General features: G+C 38.0%; 1 protein-coding gene across 2 annotated transcripts in view; it reads left to right on the top strand.

Moving 5' to 3' along the window:
• Positions 1-1,490: 1,490 nt before the first annotated feature.
• Positions 1,491-23,391, top strand: part of hipk3b (homeodomain interacting protein kinase 3b) — a 35,633-nt gene continuing 13,732 nt past the window's right edge. For both annotated transcript variants that reach the window (XM_055037075.1, XM_055037074.1), the window contains exons 1-3: positions 1,491-1,832; positions 11,191-12,502; positions 21,059-21,182. In XM_055037075.1, the coding sequence (XP_054893050.1) occupies positions 1,760-1,832; positions 11,191-12,502; positions 21,059-21,182 (1,509 nt within the window). In that variant the 5' untranslated portion in view covers positions 1,491-1,759. The remainder of the gene's footprint in view (positions 1,833-11,190; positions 12,503-21,058; positions 21,183-23,391) is intronic.

Here is a 23,391-nt window from a genome sequence, read left to right as displayed (position 1 = left end):
AAAAGTCATTCATATTTTTAAAATCGGTTTGATATACTATGATTTACATTCACGTTTGGTTGAATTACACCAAGTTGAGAAATCGCTATGACGAAACCACACTTCCAGAATGAATTAAATCATAGTATGTCTCTAAGCAAATACCGTTTGACATATGTGAGATGTAATGCATGTGTTACAATTAAGGAAGACTGTTAAGCAGAAACAGGAACAAGTGATTTTCCACCAAATGACTCTGATCATTCTGCTGGACAACAGGGGGAAGCAAATCCCAGCCACAGAGAGCGCGCGCTTCAGCGAGTCTGTCTCGCCTGGCCAACAGACTAGAGTAATAGAGCGAGGCAGTTATCGTTCACATGTGAACATATTTAGTTTCTATTTTTCCGTTCTCAAACCGGTTTTTATCAGTATTACCCATTATATAATACCTGTAACTATGTACAGGTTTCCATATACATGATTCCTTCTATATGTTTAACCTAATCATAAGTGTGATTTTAGTCTTAGAAGCTACACACTGAGCAATTGTGTAAGCTTGGAAAACATGTTTATTTCTATTATTTTATTATAGTAGTGTGAGGTATTCATTATGTCTGAGGAAATAAGTCACGATGCCTTTGGGAACAATAAAATATGATACAATGCAATGTGTTTCAAAGCCTAAAGAGTTTTGTATTACTTTTGGTTTCCTTTTCACCAAGAGCTGTGATTGCTCATGGTAGTCAGTAAAAGGCATATTCACACGTCTTTTCTACTTTATGAAGTATGGCGCTTTGTTCTGAAGGATGAAAAAAAATGAAGATTCACATCTACATTTTTGTAGACGATAACAGTTGATCTACAAATCATAATTGATAGCTATACAGTTGAGTGCTCTGTGACTAATTTGTACCCTTTAACAAAGATATTTTCTGAAAGCAATTTGCCTGCTGACAGAGATGAAAGCGGTTCTATCTCTGTAGACTAATATCTGAAACATATCCCTAAAATTTGCACACATCAGAACACAATAAATAAACATAAAATGTTGATGTATGCCACAAAACTGGTCATACATGTAAATCCTGTATATTTTATTATATTTTTCCAACAACTAATATATTTATCCTTTAAGTAAGTATTCTGTGAATCCTTGAAAACCAATATCAAATTCTTTGTTTGTGCCCACACTCTTGTCCAATAAAGTTGATTCTGAATTTTTAATCAAACTTTCTCATAGTGACAAATTAAGGTGGTCTGACAGCTTTTGTTTTCCAAACCCTAGTTGGAAAACTAGTGAAATTCTTAAATTTGATTTATTTATTCACAGGGGTAACAACATTTTGGCTATCCAAGCTGATAAAAATCAAATTATATATATATATAGTTCTATTATACAGTATATAAGTCCAAATAAGTTCTATTTTTAAGGTAATCTGCAATGGATTACTTAGGTCTGACTGATGCCGTCAGTTCACAAACATTTGCTTCCAGTTGCTAGAGAGAGAGAAGGGACATGTTAGAGGCTGGCAGGGCCGCGGAGCTGCTCGTCTAGACAGGGGTTAACGGGCACCCTTTCAGAGATGGGCAACGGCGCCCAACGAGAAAGGACGCGGATCTGAGCTGAGTAGCGACAAGCCGGACTTGGTGTACTGCTCCCGGACGTCCATATGCAAGAGTTATTTCATGTTTGAAATGTGGGAGATGGTGGCGTTACCAAGAGAGAGCTCTCCCTTCCTGTCGTCTAGGACAAGATGGCAGCAATGCAGGCGAACTGTGCATGGGATGGATTTATAAGTCCATAACATGCTCAGAGAAGCCCTGGATTATACTTAAAGTGACTCTATGTGAAGGTAAGTGGCGCACTGAAAGCTGTCAGTTTCCAAGCTGAACATTTGAAACGTAGGTTTGGATGTGACGTTTTACTCTGTCACAACTTGGCTGTAAACTTAACCAATTTTGGATGTCTCTTCAACGTCAAACGTGAGTAACACAGGCTACACTTTAAGTCGTCGCTTGAATTGGTGGTGAATATTTTTGTTTCCCCTTTCGGGCCAAACGGTGATGACGATGTCGTCCAAGGTGATTTATTGTAACGCAACCGCCTTGAAAACACAAGTGTTGTCACGGCGACGAGTTAAGGTCGTTTTCGATAGTTTAGGTCGGATATTTGGTGATTGCACCCTTCAGAGCTATTTAATGGATTAATCCAGTTTAAAACTAACTTCACTGAACAGTATGGATGTAGTGAATTCACTGGTAAGTTCTGTTTTACTCTGTTTCAATTACCTCTTGACTCAGGCACAGAAAAGACTGCCTGTCAGAAGCGATGCTCATGTTGAAGTTTTTTATTTTTAAAGCATATTTAACTGCTATTACAGGCATTAACACAACATAGAATGACCTATTTATAAAGATTATTCAAATGTAATCCGAATAACTAACTTCTCATTTCAGTTTTACTTTCAATTGAAAAATGTATTTTATGTTTATATATATTCTACTAGGCGTGGTTAGTTAGACATATGCTTAGTTAGAAGGTATATCTGAGTTTACCTGTTAAACTCAGGTATAATAACCCTGTGTAAATGTAGCACAGTTTAATATGTAAAGCATAGATGCATTACATTCAATAATTACTTGTCTAAAATAGAAAAGCTACAATTATTCCCACTGTTGATAAAGTTATGTAGTTTAACATTTGTTTGTTATTTGAATATTGTAAGCATGTAAATAAAATATACATTTTATGGTAGTTTTTAATGGCTATCACAGTGAACATTAAACCTTTTTGATCCTATGATATTTATAAAGTGAAGCGTGTGTTGTACTGATACTAGCTGCCTAATTAGTTGGGCTGTCTGCTCAGGCAGACCCTACAGTCAGCTGCTTAGCTGCTTCATAGCTCACCATTTTTTGTTAACCTTGTAGGCGTGATTGGTTGGCCCTGCAGCGTTATACCATGACTCCCTTCCTTTTTACGAGTTTTGAAATGTTTAGAGACAATAAAATTGATCTATCTCAGTGAGGGACGCAGAGGTATTGCAGGTCTCTATTAGGCTGCAGGCAGTCGCTGCTGCATTATTTTATGCTTCATCCAACAAAGGATAAACTCACTACTCTAGCACTTTTTCTAGAATGCCATTGAAATGAATTTAAATCAAAGGGATATTGGTAAAGAGAGTTTGTGGAAGTTTTAAATGAAATGTATATAGCTTTGGCATACCTTGAACCACATAGGCCCAAAATTAAACCTTTCTTATAAGTGTGGAGCAGTGTTCTGCAGGTTTCCGTTGGCGTTTTGAAGATTCGTCTTTGCTAATGAGCTTCAGGTCTTTGAGACTGAAAGCCTTTCTTGCCATAACCATAATCTTTGGCTTCCTTCACGGATTCCCAACTTGATTCATGTTGTGTTCCTGGCTGGGCCTCTCAAAACACAAAACATTGCTATTACCTCCAGCCAGAAGAAACATGTGGGTAAAATTAAAGGATTACTTTAAACCTGCCAGGATTGTGAGAAATTGTGGGCTTAACTTGGCCATTTGAAATAATAACCTCAGCAAAGCCTCCTGTTTATTTTAATGCATTAGAGCCCAAGTTGGCAAACAACCAAAACAGCAGATATTGGTGCCACACAGTCTTTTACAGATCAGGGAATTATTACAGCATGTTTGACTCAGTTCACGCTGGTAAACATTCTGTTTCTAACTAAAATTCTGCTCAAAGTGTTTAATACAGTGATATGTTTAAAATAGACCTTACAGTAAAATAACATTAAAACCATATCTGAAATCCAGTGTGGAACTTGCAAGCCTCTTTCTATTAAAGAAAAAGATATGTTGACCTCATTTAAAATGCTGGTTAACATCATGGGGGATTTGAGTTTTAAATATAGTTGTGACAGTGGCTGTTATTCAGTACAGAGTTAAATTGCACTGCACAACAATGTTTCATAGAAATACAACGAAAAGCAATGTTTTTGTGTTTTTCTAATCTGTTTTTCTTTTAACCTACTGCCCTAGGAAACAAAAACAACTTAAGCCTAATGCTAAGGCAATCACACATGCTTAGCTTAAATGATATGTTTGGATTTTGCTGGAATTAATGTGGTTGAGGATTTAGTCATGAAGTCATTTTCAAACTCAAGCTTTAATTATAGGCTGATCATTTAAACGTGCAGCTGTTTTTCGCTCTCTCTTATGTCGAGAAAGTCACTCCCGCCGCTGTACTTTTCCAACTTGCATGTGTTTACTGGTGACAGTCATTTTATTGCCTGGAACTTCTGGTCATCAGTTGCTTTGAGGCAGGCGTAAATAGCTGTTATCCGAGTGATGTCATCTGGTCGTACGCCTACAGATGCCCGGCAGTAAACAAAACAGAGTGAGAGTTTATAGGGGGAGTACAGTGACAGGGCCGTGTTGTGTTCTAGCCAAGATCGCAAAAGCGATTTCAGTTTCTTTTATTTCCCGAGCCATGACTTTGGCTCATAGACCTTATTTTGCTGTAATTCAATAATTTGTTCATTTCTCACCCAAGATAATTTTGTTTAGAAACAAGTGTGGTAAAACAGCTGTCTCTCTTGTGTCATGCAGTTGTTTAATATCAGTTTATGTAGTGCTGTGATCAGTGCTTTGCAGATCGATCAAAATTCCTGTTTGTGGGTATAACATTTCACCGTGTCATTCAGTCAGTCGTTCATACGTTGCTGCAGGAAGTTGAAGACTAACAATAGCATAAGTGTTGCTTTTAAAAGATGGTCAGGGAGGAGTCTTGTTTCTCGATTGAGTGATAATTTGTAACAGATCTAGATATATCAGATTTGCTTTGGAAACATACGTGCATCTGAAAGGACTTCTGTTGGACTTGTATTGTTTTGGGTCTTTTTCCAGAAAGCATAAATGCTAATGAGAAGGCATGAAAGCTTCATGCCTTCTCATTGCTTTACAATTTTATTCCCATTTTCATTGCTTTGAGTTGAGGCTTTTATTAGAGACGGTCTTGTATTTTAGTAAAACATTTTTATTGTGTTCTGCATGTGATCACTTTATGAGATAACGACTTAACATTATTGGCGAGGTTTGCACCAGTCCTGCTGAGGCAGTCCTGAATGTGATTGTGTGTTATTGTAGAAATTAAGTTGTAGTCAAAGGACTCTTTCACTACATTTGATCATCAGCGTTGGACTTCTATGCTCGTAGACATTCTCAGTAAACGGTAGCTTATGACACTAAAAGAAAACTGCACACAAAATGTCAGACTTTCTCAGTCAAGATAGCACGAGATCACATGCTTGAGGAAATAAGGAGCCTTTTATCCGAAGAGTATGAAAAACCAAGTTCATGAGACTCAGGGAAAGAACCGAAGATAGGTTGTGGCCATGTGGTCTAAGAGAGTAACCTTTGTGTGGTATTGAAAGCATGGGAACAGCATCGAGGTGGATCAGGGCTTCCGTCATTAGGTCTGATCATTTAAGGTCAACAGGAGCCAGAGATGCCTTACTGCATTTTAGAGTGGATTTTGGTGTAGGAAGTAGTGCAGCCTAGCAGAATGCACTCTGGATGAACGTGTGACAACAAAGCATCACACAGACAGCTTTTCTGATCATCTGACAAAAGTGTGAAAGCCTTGTTGGCCCGTTGTAAAGTGTTGTAAGATGGCAGACATTTGTAGCTCAGATATGTGAATCCTAAGCTGGGTTATCATTGCAGCTCCGTTCTTCTTTGAGATATAAAGCAAAGCTATTTGACTAAATGGTTATTCATTTTAGTAAATGCAGACAGCCTTTGTAAATTGTCGTAAAAATAAAATGTCTTTGCAAAATAAATATAATTGCAGAATATGAATAATGTCATGTGGGAATTGTGTGTCGGGTTAGACTTTAACCTTGCTTTTTTAACCTTCATGCACACATTTCTAGTTTTTCTTCTTCCATTTCTTAACCATAAAGCATCTGTTTTTATTTGCGTCTAAGTATTATGATACACATTGAGAGACAAATAGATGCATCAATTCCTCAACTGCACAGATAATTAAAATGATTTCATAATGCTATTTCAACCCATTCCTATTCAGAACAGGTAACTTGCAAATGAATATGACCAATCAGGATCCCTGATGAAACCAAAATAAATTGAAGTGACATTCCGCTTATAGATATTATTTATAGGAGTCTTATGACCACATTTCCTTACAGTCGGCCTGGCATAAACTGGTATTAACCAGTTTAGGTATGCCAAGCTTAAAAGTTGAGTTTTTATAAGTATTTTTTGACAACCCATGTCTATGGTATAACCATGAAGGGTCAGCCAACTAGCCAACTTGTTTTAGATATAGAAAGTATGAATGAATGACCCTTAAAATGTGATAATATATTAGAATATTATAATAACATAACATGCTAAGCTAACTCGATTTACTGTAGATGATGTTTGCTTCTCTCTGTTTTGACAGAGAGCTAAACTTGTTATGTTTGGTGTCTGTTTCCTCTGTTTATTTTTCATCACTGTTCATGTAAACAGAAGCAGGTTGTGTAGCAGTAATAACCGTCCCGTGTGAAACACGTGACCATGTGGGGGACAAAAATAGTTGGTGGACAGCATGACATTCTGCACAATTAACAAAGAATTAGGGCAACAGATTTTGCTCTGGTTGTTTTTATAAAATCTTTCAAGTCATTTAAGAAATCATTGGAGTCCTATATAAAAGTGTGCATGTAAAAATTGATACAACTTATCAACTCTCATCATGTTTCTTTGGTGAGGAGCTCTCAGTGTTTTCTGTCCACAACGTTTCTTTATGTTTGGTAGTTCGTACATTATTAAAAATTGATCTACAATTATACTTATGGGACTAATCTTTGTACTGTATTACCTATTTAATTTATACAATGTAAATTATAAATTGATATTATATACATTTATAATTAAAAAATTGTAAAATTATAAATTTTTGCCTTCAATGATCAGAGATAGTTTTGGCTTGTGTATTTTGAAATGACACTACGATGGACACACACACACACACACACACACACACACACACACACACACACACACACACACACACACACACACACACACACACACACACACACACACACACACACACACACACACACACACACACACACACACACACATTCCTTGGGGCTGCAAAACAGAATTCCATTTAAAGTTTTTAAAAGCACCAGCATGTCTCAGGCGAAGGCTCAGTCACTGACATGATCAGGAAAGCTGTGATCAAAAGAATGGCTGTAGATCCACTTAACTTTTCAGTTGGTAGCTTGCAGCCGACTGTCTGTCCCACTGTGAAGGGAGAACGAAGGAGCTTTAGCGGGTCACCTTTGTCATAGTTGTAATGAAATGTCAGTGTGAGTCAAAAGCACAAGAAATTTATGTGAGACAGTTTTCGTGCCAATTATACTTTTATTTGAGGTTTCTTCATATGAAAATGTCATAGTTTTTCAATGTGATTAGTTGAAATTTATTTGCAATGCACTCTTTCTTCACGCAGTTATCTGCCAAATGTTTTCTTAGTTTTGGAAGTTCCTAGTTGTTTACAGTGATTGTTTAGCATATTTTTGTATAAATGCTCAGCTCTGCTGATGCACATTCATGTTATTCCAAAACATGTGTTTTGTTTTGGGAATATCTGGAACAATTTGTTGTGTTGGCTTTAATTAACATTATTCCAATAATTTTGAATCTTTATTTGTATGGCAGCTGGTAACCCATTCTTCTTTTCTTATTTGTATCATTTATTAAGCTTTGGGTTTGTGATAATAGAGGCTGTCACCTTTTTTTTGGCTTGTTCTAAATTTCAGTCAACCACAGCTGTAAATTTGTAATACTTTGTGGTATTATCACAAATATTTTGTATTTGTGGCAATACAAATACACAGGTAATAAGGCAATTTGTTTGGCTTATTACCTCAGCTTTATTAATGGTATTACTTGTACATTTTTTAATATGCATGGGGGGAAGGAAGGAGTTGTGATGTTTGAGTCTGACCATATTCTTTGTTATGTTCTCATGTGGTTTCCTAACCAGCCTATCAAGTAGAGGTGGTTTATTTTGAATGTGGTGGTTCGGATGTGCTGATTTCTTAGAAATGTTTTCAAATTTGGCTGAAACAGAACAATAGAACCCAGAGAACCCAGATCCAACACCAGTATTTTGGAGAGGGTAAGCGTTACAAATGTGTAAAACCAATGCTAACCAGGTAAAATTTTATACACCTTTCGTCGCATCAGAAAAACAAAAATGTTTGTGATGCTGATAGGCTTTCTGTGTCAGATTCTGCAATCAGGATAGCCAGTCATCTTATTATGTGAATCTTCAGATTGCTTTTCTGAGCTGTGCTTGCAATAATTTGAATTATTCTTACATGTCTCTGTGCAAAGAGTTGTTGAGACACGATCTTACAAGCTCCTTTTAGCAGAGTGGAAGGGAAAGTTGATGGTGCACTGTAATAACCCAAGTGGGCTTGCCATCAATAATTTATTTTAGGATACTCTTCAGAAAGAATACCAAAAAGTAAAAATAGATTTGTAAATATAGTATTGATTAAAGTTTGGAAGCTTCTGAAGCCATGCAGCTTGTATATAATTGAATGCCTCCCCCCTAGATGGAAGTAGGTCATAAGTTCTAGTGCTGCGCAGCACATAGAAGATGCTTATTAAAGTAATGCTCCTTCTTTTGAAGATGGTTTTTTAACAAGACCATTATTATGAAGCTTCCTTACTTATTTCCCTACTTTTCTTCGCTTCTTATAATGAAATCTGTGGCATGGCCAGAACACTCTTAGCCGTTGCTTGATTACCTTTATGGGGAAAATCAGCCTGAAAGATATAAACTTATCTACGCTATTAGACCCAGTCACTGCTCAAAGCTACTCTGGGGAGCTGAGCTCACAAAGAAGGGTGATGACCTTTTTCCTTTGTGCAACAAAGACCAAAAAAGGAGTTGTGCTGTTAAACAAGTCTACTTCTGCTTACTTATTTCTAATAAAATGTAAGCAGACTTGGCACATGTCATCACAATGGAGCATTCTATTTAAAACTGGTCATCAACATCTGCTTATTTTTACCTATCAGTCCCTCTAACACACATTTGTTTTCTGAAAAATTACAGAGAAGCCCCAATTGTATAAACAAGTCTGCGTTTTTTTTGAGTGAAATAATTTTTGTGCCTTAAAATCAGACTAAATTCAGTTCATGACCAGTTGACAAACCTTGTTTCACATTATGGTTGTTTTATTATTGATGAAATTATTTGCATAAGACATACATATTGTAGTTATTCTAAGTAACATTGTGTTCACCAAACCATTGGCCAGAGATTGGAATGGGCCAATAGTGTCTCGATCGGTTCTGACAGTGAGCGGTTGGATTTTCCCTTCTTCTTTAAATATATCAAATCTAAGAGTTCACAACATTTTCTGACTTTAAACAGATCATGTTAATAAGCTCGCTACATTTAATACATTATAGAAAATGCCAGGGCATGGAGAAAATCTTGTAATTTTCTTTTTGTTTTCTGATGTACTCAGAAAATGGGTGCATTCTCTACTTTCTATATGTTATAGTCCTTTGAAAATTTGAATAAGTCAGAATTAGAACCAGGAGATCAGATAAAAAAAAAAAAAAGATGGAAATCAATATCAGCCAGAAAAAGTCTCATTGGTTCATCTTCAAATATAATTTATAACGAGCCAAACTATAAACCTTCTGCAGGATTGATGAGAGTGTGAAATACAGTTTTGTAAAAGTAAAGTTAGAAATACATTAGGAAGGCGTTTGTGTTTAATATACGAGTACATTGAGAGTCATGTCAGTTTTACTGTGTTGACTGACGTCCGAAGTATCTGAATAATACATGAGCACTTGCCACCACAGACACAATGTTTGTATGGCCTTTTAGAAAAAAACAAAAAACAGCAGAATGTGTCCATGCATGTCCACAAGCCCAAAATTAGCTCTTATATCATTTGAGTGTGATCTTTTTCTCAATCAAACATACTCCGATTAAAAGGGGGAGCATAAGAATAAAGCATGCCACATGTAATTAGACACATGGGGCTGATGATGATTTTTAACTTTGTTCTACTCTCTTTATCTCCCTCTTATCCTCTCAGAATTGGTTGCCTAGAAACCTGCTGTAGGATGCATGAAAATGGCAGGATTAGGTCAGACAAACCTTTGTGAAGTTAGTCATCTGCTGTGTGGAGGTGTTGCTGGGAATGCAGTTGGTATGGCATAATGCTGAAGGTGTCATGTTCTTCTCTACATGCACTCCTTCTATGAAATAAGTATGAAATATTTAAAGTACTACCTCCACCTCCATGAGGAAATTAATAAATAAAGCTATTAGTATTTATGTCTTTGTCCTCAGACAACAATCCAGTGTTATCTGTAATCATGAGTAGAAATCTCAAGGAAATAGAAAGTGTTTCGATGGAACACTTCACATAGAATGGCATACTGGTTACTAATATTTTAATTTAACTAATAATAACTTGTAAATACTACATCTTGTTTACAATTGAGCCATTTGATCACAAAGTCAATACAATTAAGAAGGGATGAAGAAGATAAATTGATAATGACTATGTCTCAGCTGCTGATAAGGTGCTGAAACTGTAAATTGTCTGGACTTCCTTAGCGCTTTATCAGATCCAGAGGACCCTCAACACACTTCACACTACAATAAGCCTGATTCACACACACATTCACACGCTAATGGTGGCAAGTTAGGATTGAAACATGGAGGGCCATTACCTCCATGTTTTTGTGTTTTTGTGTCAGCTGCCCTGATGCAGTCTGACCGAGGCGAGACTGTGACCCTGTGACTGCCACTAGCAGGCAAGGTGGGTGAAGTGTTTGAACTGGAAACCCTCCGGATACTGGACAAACTCTTACTTCCTGAGCCACTGTCGACTTCCTTTATTATGTTGATTTGTGTATGCCCAGAAGAATAAACCACTTCAGTGTTGCAATCTTTCACTCATCTTTGTTAAAGATTGTTTGACCAAATGAGCACAGAAAATAAAATTAAGAGAGCTTTATATCCTGAAAACAGCAACTTAATTTGAACATTACATTTTACTTTGTTTATGCCATTGACAACTCTTTCTCTCGCTTGCTTGTTTTTGATTGTGTATTAATGACATCCTGGATACTAGTAACATGTTGCTCTGTTCTCTTTTTGCAGGTATGGCCTCACAAGTCTTGGTCTACCCACCACACATTTATCAAACCCAGACAAGTGCCTTTAGCAGTGTGAAGAAACTCAAAGTTGAGCCCAGCAGCTGTGTGTACCATGAGAGGGCACATCCGCGGACCTTTCTGAACAGCAGAACCGTTGGCATTGCACACGCGACCAAACAAGCCCATTCGTTTGTGAACCGAGACTTAGCAGTGGGCCTGAGAGTACGTGGAGGACAGCAGTACCCAGTGCAGACAGTTGTGGTTCGTGGCGTACAAAGACAGCAGCCTGGTAAAAGAAGAGGGGGACCAGGCCCACTTGCGGCCCAGCAGCAACAGGAAGCGAGGGTCATCAACTCACTGGGCAAGGAGCAGCAGCATCAGGCGGTTGAAGAAAGTGGGAGCAGCGGTGGAGCAACAGGAGCAGGAGGAGGGGGAAGGGGAGAGGGCTGCAGTGGGGGAGTTGAGGAAGGAGGAGTGGGGGAGGAGGGTGACAGAGAGGAGAACTGTGAACGTTTGAACTCAGCTGACAGCTCTCAACGATGTGGGCTGAAACGTAAAAGTGAGGACCTGGATAATCGAGGGAGCACCATGCAGATTGTGGAGGAACTGTCTATGTTGCCTGCCATGTTGCAAACGACAAATGTGGGAAATGCAGCCGTTACTGCACCGACAGCTGTTGGGGCAGGGGGAGGCCCCTCCAAACAGGGTGTAGGGCATGGGGGTGTATGTGCAACTGGAGGAACAGGAGGAGGTGATGGGGACTATCAGGTAGTACAGCATGAAGTCCTGTGTTCCATGAAGAATACTTACGAAGTGCTAGATTTTCTGGGTCGAGGCACATTCGGCCAGGTAGTGAAGTGCTGGAAGAGGGGAACTGGGGAGGTTGTGGCTGTGAAGATCCTGAAGAACCACCCTTCATACGCAAGGCAGGGTCAGATTGAAGTTGGGATTCTTGCTCGCCTGAGTGGGGAGAACGCTGATGAGCACAACCTGGTGCGGGCCTTTGAATGCTTCCAGCACCGCAGCCACACTTGCCTCGTATTTGAGATGCTTGAGCAAAATTTGTATGATTTCCTGAAACAGAATAAGTTCAGCCCGCTGCCATTGAAGGTGATAAGACCGGTGCTACAGCAGGTAGCTACAGCTCTGAAAAAATTGAAGAGCATGGGTCTGATTCATGCAGACCTAAAGCCAGAGAACATAATGCTGGTGGACCCAGTGAGGCAGCCCTACAGGGTGAAGGTCATAGACTTCGGCTCAGCCAGTCACGTGTCCAAAGCAGTGTGTTCGACGTACCTTCAGTCTCGGTACTATAGGTGAGTACAAAGATAAAGGTTTCTTGCTCAGTGAATAGTAAAAACATTTAATTTGGAGATTTCAATTGCTCTCTTTTAATTAAAAAGAGAACAATTGGAACAATATACAACAACCTGCATATTGAAAAGATGCCTTCTTTGGGTTTAACATGTGACCTTACAGCTGACTGATTTCTGATAACTTTGATTCTTGTAATCAAGAATCATACTTGACAGATTTTGTGAACATTTTATGCAGTCTGCGTTGCTGATTAGATTTATAAAAGTTATATTGTAATTCTCCAGCAAAAAACAACAACTTGAGCAAAACAACTTGATATTTGTAGTTACTAAGTTCATATGTCAGATACAAACCAGTTGTAAATGTGTTTTATAATAGCACTTAGCCTGGTTAGCATTGGTAAAGCACAAGCCCGCATGAATATTTTTCAGAGTATATATAATATTTACCTTGCCTCACCTATAAAACTTCCCAACATTTCTGAATGTTGCATGTTCCATGTGAAACAGAGGCTGAAATCACAAAAGGAAAAGTATATAATTTTGAGTTTCTAACTATTCAGTCTGGCAACCAGCCAATTCCTCTGTGCTTCTCTAATTGGTTGATTTTCATTTTTTGCACCTGTTAGAAGTGTTATTCTGCTTCAGGCTCATTGCTCTCTTCATGGAAAGACCTAAAGTCCTTTGTCAGGAGCCTGACAGTGGCGCAGGACATTCATCTATTGTAACAAAAATGCTATTATGTCAAAAGAAGAGTGAAAAATACTTGGTGGATTGAACATTTATTTAGTTACCAGAGTGGTGACCAAGTTTATCCAAGGACTACAGTTAACCCAAGGTTTTTTTTTTCTTCTAGTTTGTCCAGTAGATCACTACTCTCTTAAAAGCTTTTTAGAATTTTACCAGTAAAAATTGACAATAAGTCAACAGTTGACTTATTATTGTGAATTGCATGAAATATACACTTAAACAACTTTACATAGCTTTAAATCCAAAATGATATTTTTACAAGCTTAGCTTTAGCTCTTTTTTCTTAAAATAATAAACATCATTCTCTGTTTAAAATATTAGGTAAATTACATTTTATGCTCAATAGCAAATTGGACAGATTCTGTCATATGGTATCTTAATGGCCAGGTAGTCACTGGAATTATTGATTTTACAGTGTGGAAAACACCTTAATAGATGGTTAGCATGCAGTAGGATATTTTATGGTGACTAGAGATTTAAACTAAGTGAGGTATTATCAGACCTGCCTTCGTTCTTATGTGTGGTTGGCAGTTTAAATTTGGGTTCTCAGTCTGGGTAGAAGACAGTGGCATAAAGTGCTAGCTGTCATTGTGAGCATCATTTACATAATATTTGAATAATTTTCATTGCCTCCACACTAAGAAAATGAATCAGCATGCTTTGCTGGGAATTCAGATTATCGGTGAAAATTGATGCAAAAGGGAGTTGATAACTGTCTGCATTTGCATTTCCAGTTGATTTTCTCATTGTTCAAAGTGAGCAGAGAATACTTTCATTGAGCTACAGTTGCACGTGAGCAGTGGAAAAAAAAATTTTCCGGGTACATTTTCATTAATCCTTTCTCAATCAATGAGCTGTTTCTGTAGAAGCTATTAGCGTTGTTGTGAACGCTCTTTATTTCAGGAAGTCGCTCAAAATAGAGCTGTCATAGTTTTCTGTGCTTTTGTGGTTAGAGGAAGTGAACACCACAGCTGCTGGAGTTTGTCAGCGCTGTCAGCCTCAAGCTTTGGTGAACAGCCGTTTCTCGCACGTCATGCGTGGTGCTGTATTTTGATACAACATACATCAATACCTCTGCTGACTTGGTAATAATGTAAGTCAGGGCTCTGTCTGGCTTCACTGAAGTTGAACAATGTGCTGCGGAAACAGGCTCATAAAGAAATGATTGAGCTGCTCTTGGAATGTTGAACTGTAGCGTTTACCCACTAAGCATGGTCTCACAGGGATGTCTGCTTAAATTTAGTTTGACATAAAATACAGAGTGCTTCATTGGGGGAAGTGGTTGTTTACAACATGGCAACTAGAGTTACAATGTGCAGAAGTAATCGGAGGATAAAGTTTTCCAGGGGGTTAGATGCTCGACAGTTCATAGGGCACCCTTTGAGGTCAGCGACTGTTCTGACTGATTATGATGGCAGGGTTACCCTCAGAAAATCTGATAAGCTCATTGTAAGGCCATTACCTCCGTGTTTTTAGTCAGCTATAAATCTAGTTTTCTCAGTCATGACTGATACTGTCGCTTGTGTATAAAAAGCCCTAGTTAGAATAAAGACATGGCACAAGTAAAGCCTGGCAGCCCGCCAGACTTATGATACACTGGGAAAATCCCTGGATAACCAAGACAAACCCTGTTCCTGTCAGCAGAATAATGGCTGCAGACAGGCGTACATTCATACATCTTCTAGATACATGTTCTACTGTTATGACTTGATACTGTGTGATACGACACAATTCAAATCTTCCATTTGCATTGTCAGCTGAATTTGCCTGGTGCTTCTCAATGGAATTTTTATAAAGCTGTGATGATGTAGATTGATGTCTAACCACCGTTGTGTTTCTTTTGTGGGCTTGTTGCATTGTTTTGATTTAGTACATGCATTGATCCAAATCACTTTACAAGTAAGAACCAAAGAGAGTGCTGCTCTGAATGATTTTGTGACAATCTCTGTGCACAAATGAATTTAAACATTGTTAGTGTGTGATGATATGCTTCTGTATATTTTTACACGCCGTACATTTTATGATTAGCATGTGTGGTGGTTTTGACTTGACTGCGATGTTGGGACAGAGTTGCAGCAATGACTCCAAACCAAATACATGTAGTCTGCTGCTATTTAACATGCACTCTGCATCATTGGCAAGAATACGCAAAGCATACTGTGAAGGAGCAGCGTTGCTGAGGCCGAGAGGAGAGGATGACTTAAAATAGTTCATGGGACTCTGGCCAGTTTGCTTTGACTACTATAGATGGTGAAACACGTCGGCATCCAAAGTCTAAAACAGACAGCCTGAAACACTAGAGACCTCCCACCTACTAACTCAAGGTCAACCAGCTCATCTGTTTTTAGTCTATTTTTAATGCCACGTTGCATTTAGTTTTGTTTAGTAAAACTTGTTTGTTTTTTTATTGGATTTATTTTTTTATTTTTTTATATTTGTGTTATTATGATTTCTGTATTTTGGTGGTTACATTTTTACACTTTGGAGAATTCTATTTTTGGAGCTTCAGTTGACATAAACAAAATATTAAAAATATGTTCATCTATTTAGCTGAACTGAATTTTCAGAACGTTATATTCTATTTTCACCATGTCCTTAGAAGTTTAAAAATAAAATGCTCTTGACTAGTGATCAAATTTATTTCTAGTTATAGATAAAACAGTTACTCATCTTTTACAAACAAGATACTTTATGTTTACAGATATGTAAATTAAAGAAAAAGTAAAAGTAAAGAGCCAGATACAGTGCAAACACTTTTATCAGTGCTTCCTAAATGTCAGCAGCATTGAATATTAAGAAGAAACAGAAAATGTTGAAAAGTAAAATCTTACCTATTAATGCATTAGAAGAATTGTTCACTTTGCTTTTAATGCACTTTGTTCAACCTGTTACTTTCTATTTATTATCACTGCTAGTTTTGGGTTTTTCTGAGGAGACACTTTTTTATCAGAAAGATCTCTAATTAGTGGAAGTGAGTGGAAATTTATCTCTATTGTCTGTTCACTGATCAGAGTAAGAAAAAAAAAGCACCGTGTATTTGAGCACCTGATACGATGGTCATGGGTCAGTCTGTCTAGCCATACTGATAATCAGCCTAATCGGGTGTCCTGCTGGGCAATCTGCACTTCCTTATGTTTTGGGATCTGCGCATGCTACATTCTTTGATTTACGATATGCTCTTATTCTTTAAAAAAAAAAAAAACTGTAAAAACAATACAATACAAGGGCATCCTACTAGATATAACTGTTTATGCAGATGTTTGTAAAAGCTACTTTGCAAACCTCTCTTTGCAAAGAAGCTCTGTGATTAGGTAGCTCTCCAGACAGCCTCACAAACTTGTTTTGTGTGCTGGCTAATGAAGAGTACAGAAGCTTTTTCTAAACCGTTTACTGTTCTCTTTATGTATGATTGATCTCAAACTCTTATGCACCGTTTAAAACTTGGAAAAGAGGTGAAACAAATCCTAGTATAATGCTTTGATTGTGTTCTCACTTGTCTGTTGTAAATTTTATTGCACTTTCATTACAGCCAACTGATGTCACGTGTCCACGATAAACATCAGCTCTACTTCACCATCCCAGCTAAAGATGTCTCTGCTGGTATTGAGGAAATAGTCAAGTTCTGTGCATATACTTTGATGCCAATGTTGCAGTAAAAACAAAATCGATAAATTAAACATTACATTTCAGATGTCAGCTATTAATTCCACATGGCGTTATAGAGTTAGATATTATTCGTAACAGAAAAAATGTGCAAATATAATTATCCTTTTTCTGCAAGATTATTGTTGTTATTCCAGCTGCAAGCTGAGGTCCAAGAACATTAGAAAGTGTTACATTGCTACTTTACAGTAAAAGCTAATCTTTTCAGCATGCCCTTTGAAGCTGGTAGTATAACTGATGGAGAAAATGAAAGCAGCATTCAGTGATTAAAATGAACCTCCTTGACATCACTTTCAAGGATGCCAAGGATATCTTCATTGTTATTGTCTTTATTTGCTAGATTTGTAGCTTAACTTTATGAATACACAAAATCTCCATATTAAAATTTCAACGTTGGCTTGTTGCAGCAATTTTCATGCCTAAGAAATGTGTTTCAATTTTCAAAGAATGGAAATTATTAAATGTTCTTTGTTGGCTCTCTACTTTAGAGTGACCTGAATAACAGAATTAGACTCATTAGCTTTCAAGCATTGATTGTATTAAACTTCAAAACAACAGAAGTGACTTTATGCCTAAACCTGGGGGAAGTAAACTCCATGTTGACACAGAGCTAAGTTTGAATCAGTAAAACGTGTCTAAAGTTTTGTGTCTTTAATCTAAAGTCTGGGAAGATCAGAGTGCATGTGCCTCTTCCTCCCTTTGCAAAGCTGCCTTTGTGTTCCACTTAATAATGCAGGATGCCCAGAGAGTGTGTGGAATTACAGTTCCTGGAAGAGACATGCTTTAAGCCTGTGCTCTCTCATTATGAAGCAGCCATGTTGTCGGTCTCTCGTTGTGACTGAGCTTTAAAGCATACTTTTGTCTGAGTCCCGCTGAGTTTCTCTTGATTCTCAGTTTTGATCAAAGACCTGTGTGAGCACGCCACACACACTGTTCAGCTCTGAAGGTGTGGCCAGCCGTGTTTACTGTGCTGTGGGCAGTTTACACACCGTCTCTCCCTTTGGGGACAGAACAGGGTGAGTTACAGGGCTATTTCTGGACATTGGTATAATGGCCATGAATAAAAAATGATGATGAAGTTAATTTATGGTCACTAACATGTCTCCTAATGCCTACAATTATTGGCTTTACATAAAAAACACTTAATAAAAACCCATTAATAACAATGGAAATTAGTTGTTTCTTTCGTTGGCAAAATGAAAGTTTGTTTCATGTGGCTAGGTTTTTCATGTACATACTTTTTTTTTTACTCAGGTTTTTATTCAACCTCTTCTGCCTCTGGTGATTCAAAGCAACAGGAAATAGATTGGACTTCATCAGACATAAATGTATTAATAATAAAGACAGAAAGGCAGACTAAGGCCAGCAGACATGTTTGAGTACTTGCCCATACATATGATATCAGGGTAGAGGAGCTGATTCATTACATTATTTGATATGTCCCTCCAAACTTCAGCCAGTAATTCAGTGCATACAAAAAGCATCATGTTTGCATTGTTTTACAAACAAAACATTTCCTTACAATATGTAACTGAGCAGTAGGCAGTGAGACGTGTTTGTATGGCAGCAGCAGCAGATACTAAAACAACTGAACACAGAGAGAGAGAAAGATGATGTGTTTCCAGGGAGTTTTTGGAGCTACTTTGTTTTTTAGCCAAGAGAAGCAAAAGCATGCCACTGCTGATTGAGCTTGTTTTGGTTTCACTCTGGGATTGGCGTCACACTTGAGACAATTGATACAAACTGAATCTGTGTTTACTGCTCACATTTGTGTTTCTTGTCATTTAAAATCACTCTTTATTCTTACAAATGGGTTTTTATTAAGTGTGTCTTACGTAACACAAGAGACAATGCGGGAACCTTTGTGGTTATGAGGCGAAAGTAACATTGCTGAGAACTAATGTCTGGTTCTTGGTCATTCACTCTCAATGTTGTTAGTCAGCAGATCTGATATGATTCATCCTTTCATTTGTAGATCCTTTGTGACTTTGCTGATCTTCAAAGCATCACAGTTTAATTGACTAACAAATAGCTGAGTATATTTTTTTTGAATACAATTCTTCCTTAAGGTGTTGCTTTGATGAATTGAGTGATTTTGCTGTAAAACGATACTTATTTTCCTTCTGTATTATCTGTTATGACACAACTGTGCGACGCACCTGAAGAAGACAAGATACGTCAGCATTTGAATTTGTTCCCATCCATCTGTTCAGTGGTTTCTGCATGCGGTGGAAACATCACAAGGCTTCTGCTACTCTGCCGTTCATTGGCTCCTGTGGTTTTATGTCATATTCTTAGAATGAAAAACAGGTTTGATTTGAAAGGAGGGAGGATAAGGCCTTCCTTGAGTTGATCTGGTTGGAACCATGCAACCACAGCAACCTCCACTTATCTCTTCAGGTGATACAACAAAGATGTGCTGTTTTCTAGTTTGTTTTTGTTTCATTTTAGTTTCACTGTTGCATGAATTTTATGGATGCAGCTGTGAGGTGTGAGAACCACAGAACACAAGGAAAGTCAGCATAAGTGGGGATTCATACGCTGGAAAACTGTGCGCATTCATCCACCGTCAGATAAGATTTGCAACGAGGAAGTGGCAAAAAGTGCAACAGAATCAATGACTGTTAGGGGCTGATTACAAAACATCTGTCACTCCAGTGTCTCACTAAAAGGCTCAGTGGCTCTCATCAAATACAATGGAAGATATTTTTCCAAAATAAACATCCACTCTGTCAAAGCAGGATGATGGTCATAAAGCGAGCTGGAGTTGGATTAAGAAACAGCCGTAAAGAGCTCTTGTCCAGTGCTGTGTGATAAGGGAGGTTTAGTGTATAAGTAAAGCAGCTGACGTTTTTTTCAACAAACATAGCACGTTTATTATGTCATGATGTGGAAAACGTGCCGAGCTGTTTTGCTGTAATGAAACTTTCATTTTATGATATTAAAAATAACAAAATTGTCCTGAAGAAATAATACATATTTTGTTTAAGACATGCTTGTGAGTTTTGAAATAGCCAGAATAACTTCCTGTGTGCTTTTCTAAAGCAGTGTTGGCTAAGCCGCCAACTGTTGCTTGCAATTGTCTTTGCTGAGTGATAAAATGATCTAAAACCCAATTTAGCATGCTGTTGCTGTACACGCCCTGCATGCTTTGAGCCACATATGGCTCTAAAGACGTCATGGAGGAAGCATTTCCTGGGTCACTTTAAATATGTCCAACTTTGCTGAGCTTAGTGGAACAGCAAACACAGGATGTAACAGAAGATCCTGCATCACTCTTTAGATCATTTATATCCTCTGGATTGTTTCATGCTGGTAAATGGTTTCACATTTGTTTGCTGAACAGAAGTGAAACAGATCTCCATTACTCAAATTTCCCCGTTTGCTTTTCTATTACTGTCACCTATGCAGATGAGAAAGGAATACTGATGTTGAAATAAGCATCAATTATTTGCCTTTTTATGTAATTATGATTTAACAGACAAAATAATATTCAGATTGTATTTATTGGTCTTGGTTGACTTTTGTGAAAGAGGTTGCATCTTTTTTACACACATCTTACTGGTTCTAACAGCCTCCTTTCTTAATTCCAGTGAAGTAATGAAATGTTTAGCTATGAAGTCACAATGAGTCGCCTCATATGAAAAAAAAAAAAGGCTTACTTTGTTTCCAGACAGGAAGGTCTGTCAAAGTTTTGGATCCACTGTGACTGACCTGCTTTCCCACTGCCACAGCAGGTTGCGATTTGGCTCTGTCACACACACAACACCGGCTTATGCCTCTGTTAGCTCTATTACACATCTACGACAATCCCATCAAAGCAAACGTCATCAGGAATCGCACAGTTTTATCAAACAGGTGTTAACTGCACAAATACAAAAAGCCTAATGTGTGCAGTTAGGGTTTATTTCAAAATGAAGGACTTTTCTTTTATATTGTATTATATTTTAATATTGTAACTTCTGTTTTTGTGTAGACTTTTACAAAGATTTCTCATAGTCCCATTGCTCACCCTTTGTGTGTGCAAAACGTTTTTTAAATAACACGTTTTAAACATGCCGGTATTTTGTGATTAAAATGTCTACGTTTTTTCTATTGCACTTTGCTTTGGACTCACAGGTGTGTGTATTATCTGTCCCACAGGGCTCCAGAGATCATTTTGGGATTGCCGTTTTGTGAAGCCATAGACATGTGGTCCCTTGGTTGTGTGATTGCTGAGCTTTTTCTGGGCTGGCCTCTTTACCCCGGGGCCTTGGAGTACGACCAGGTAAACAACCTTCTTCTCACCTCTCACGTTTTATCGGCCAATGGCTTTTGGCCGCTATATTTGTCAAGATTTTGTCATCCCCACACAGAGCTTATGTTGTTATATGACTCATTCAGCATTTTCTCCTTTTTTTTTTTTTGCACCCATCTTTCATGACTCAGTCTCTTTTTCTGGGTCCTGTTTTCTTCTGCACTTTAATGTTTTTAAGTGGACTTTCCTTCCTTTGAAGCTACACCCATATCTACAGCCTCTCCGTCTCCTGTTTCCACCTTGAAACTGGAGAGGCTGATTGCGTCCATCATCTCTCCTCTCTTACTTTCTCTTCTTTTCTATTCACCTACAATGGATGAAGTTCATTGTATTCGTTTCTGCGTTTACTTACAAAGAAGCAAAGAAGCTTTCCTATTAGCCACTTTTCTTCTGTTTTAAGTCCTCTCCATTTTATGCCAGTAAACATGCTTTTTTTTTCTTCCAAAAAGCATGTTTTTAGTTCAGAGCAATGTCAATCAACTTAAATCATAAATAAATGTCAAAGATCTGTAACATTTACGTATGACATTTAAAATAGTGAAACCTTGATCAGACATCTTATGGAAAATATTGTAAAACAATCATGGTGATAGCTTATTAAACCAATTAAGATACATATTGCTCATGTAACAGTGAGAAAAATGTAGCACACTGTAAACATGTTTCTTGATGACATACTTACCTGAAGGATTGCATCAGCATCTTGTGTGTTACAGTGAGCAGAACAGCACATTCTAGTGAATGATGGTATGTATGTTGGGAGCTCTTTTTGATGCCTCACCCTCTCAGCAGACCCCTGATCTTATCTTCCTTGGACTAGACGGATCAGGGCTTATGTTGAGCGGCTTTCCCCACCCCCCCGCTGCAGAGCCGTGTATACTCACAACCTGCCAACAGACTCTCAGTTAGATCCTCTTCTCTCCCTTGCAGCATCCTATATTACAACACTGCACTCACAGCAATGTATTTTTGTGCTCTGGCATCATTTTTCACCCTCCACAGAACTGCAACAGAAGAGATAACTCAACATCTCCAAAAGGAGATTTGACTTGAGCACAGTGGCACCGAAGTCTAAAGATGATTAATCTGTTTTCATGAGAACAAGTCGGTCTGTCGGCAAAGCTGCTTTAGAAATATCTCGGGGGGACCTTCTAAATTGAATACGGGACTGTCTGGAGTTGATAAGATGAGGACAGAGCAAAAAAATTCTACAAAAAATATATTGGAATATATTGCCACTGTAGGAGACAATGACTCTGAAAACTAGTAGAAGTTAGAGAAAGGCGTGTAAATTTATTGGCGAGAGATCAAAATCCAGCAAATGCAAATCAGTGACAGAAATTGAAAGTTGGGGCGGGCTTCCCTGTTATTCTTTGTTGAAATGTTCTGAGTAACCTGTGCTACATGTCCCACATGTCTAACTCTCCCAGGTCCTGACTGCTGTCGTAAAGCAGGGTGCAGCAAGAGGTTATGGAAATGTCCACAGTGGTCAATCGAAGCCATCAAAGAGCAAAATTGTTATTTGTGCATTGTAAAGTTCTCAGTGGCACAGATGATCTTTGAAATAAAGTGTAAGACAATATTTGCTCCCTTAAACATTGCTTCTGTTTGCTTTTTTTTTTTTTTTAAGCTACTTCTCATCATTGTACACACTTACTGTTAAGCAAAGACAAACTGGGTAAATCAAAGCCAGTGTGAGTCTCTGTTGATAAAGTAATTGCTCCGCCTGAATCTAATAACCAACTGGGTCACCCTTGGCAGCAATAAGGGCTATCAAACATTTCTGATAGCTCGCAATAGTATTTTACATCACTTAGAGGGAATTTTGGACCACTCTTCTTGACAAAATTGTTATATTTCATTTAGTCAGAAACTGGACATTCTTCTTTATGGTTCCATCAATAAAGTCCAGGCCTTGAAGAAGCAAATCAGTCCCAGACCATCCCACTACCATCATGTTCAACTCTGGCTTTAGATCTGTTTTATAAAATGTAGTGTTAGTTTTACAGCAGATGGTATCTGTCTAGAAACTCCTAAACGTTCCACTTCATCTCTTTCGTCCACAGAATATTTTCTCACCTTGAGCATCATCAAAGTGGCGCGTTTAAACTCCTTTTGGTCAGCAGATGTTTTTTCATCTGGAAACTCTTGGATGAGATGTTGATTTTCTTCATTTGTG

This window comes from Poeciliopsis prolifica, unplaced genomic scaffold, assembly GCF_027474105.1.
Source record: "Poeciliopsis prolifica strain line A6 unplaced genomic scaffold, Auburn_PproV2 SCAFFOLD011, whole genome shotgun sequence".
Classification (NCBI taxonomy): Eukaryota; Metazoa; Chordata; class Actinopteri; order Cyprinodontiformes; family Poeciliidae; genus Poeciliopsis; species Poeciliopsis prolifica.
The sequence above is the reverse complement of the archived record's forward strand: the minus strand, read 5'-3'. Positions and strand labels throughout refer to the sequence as shown.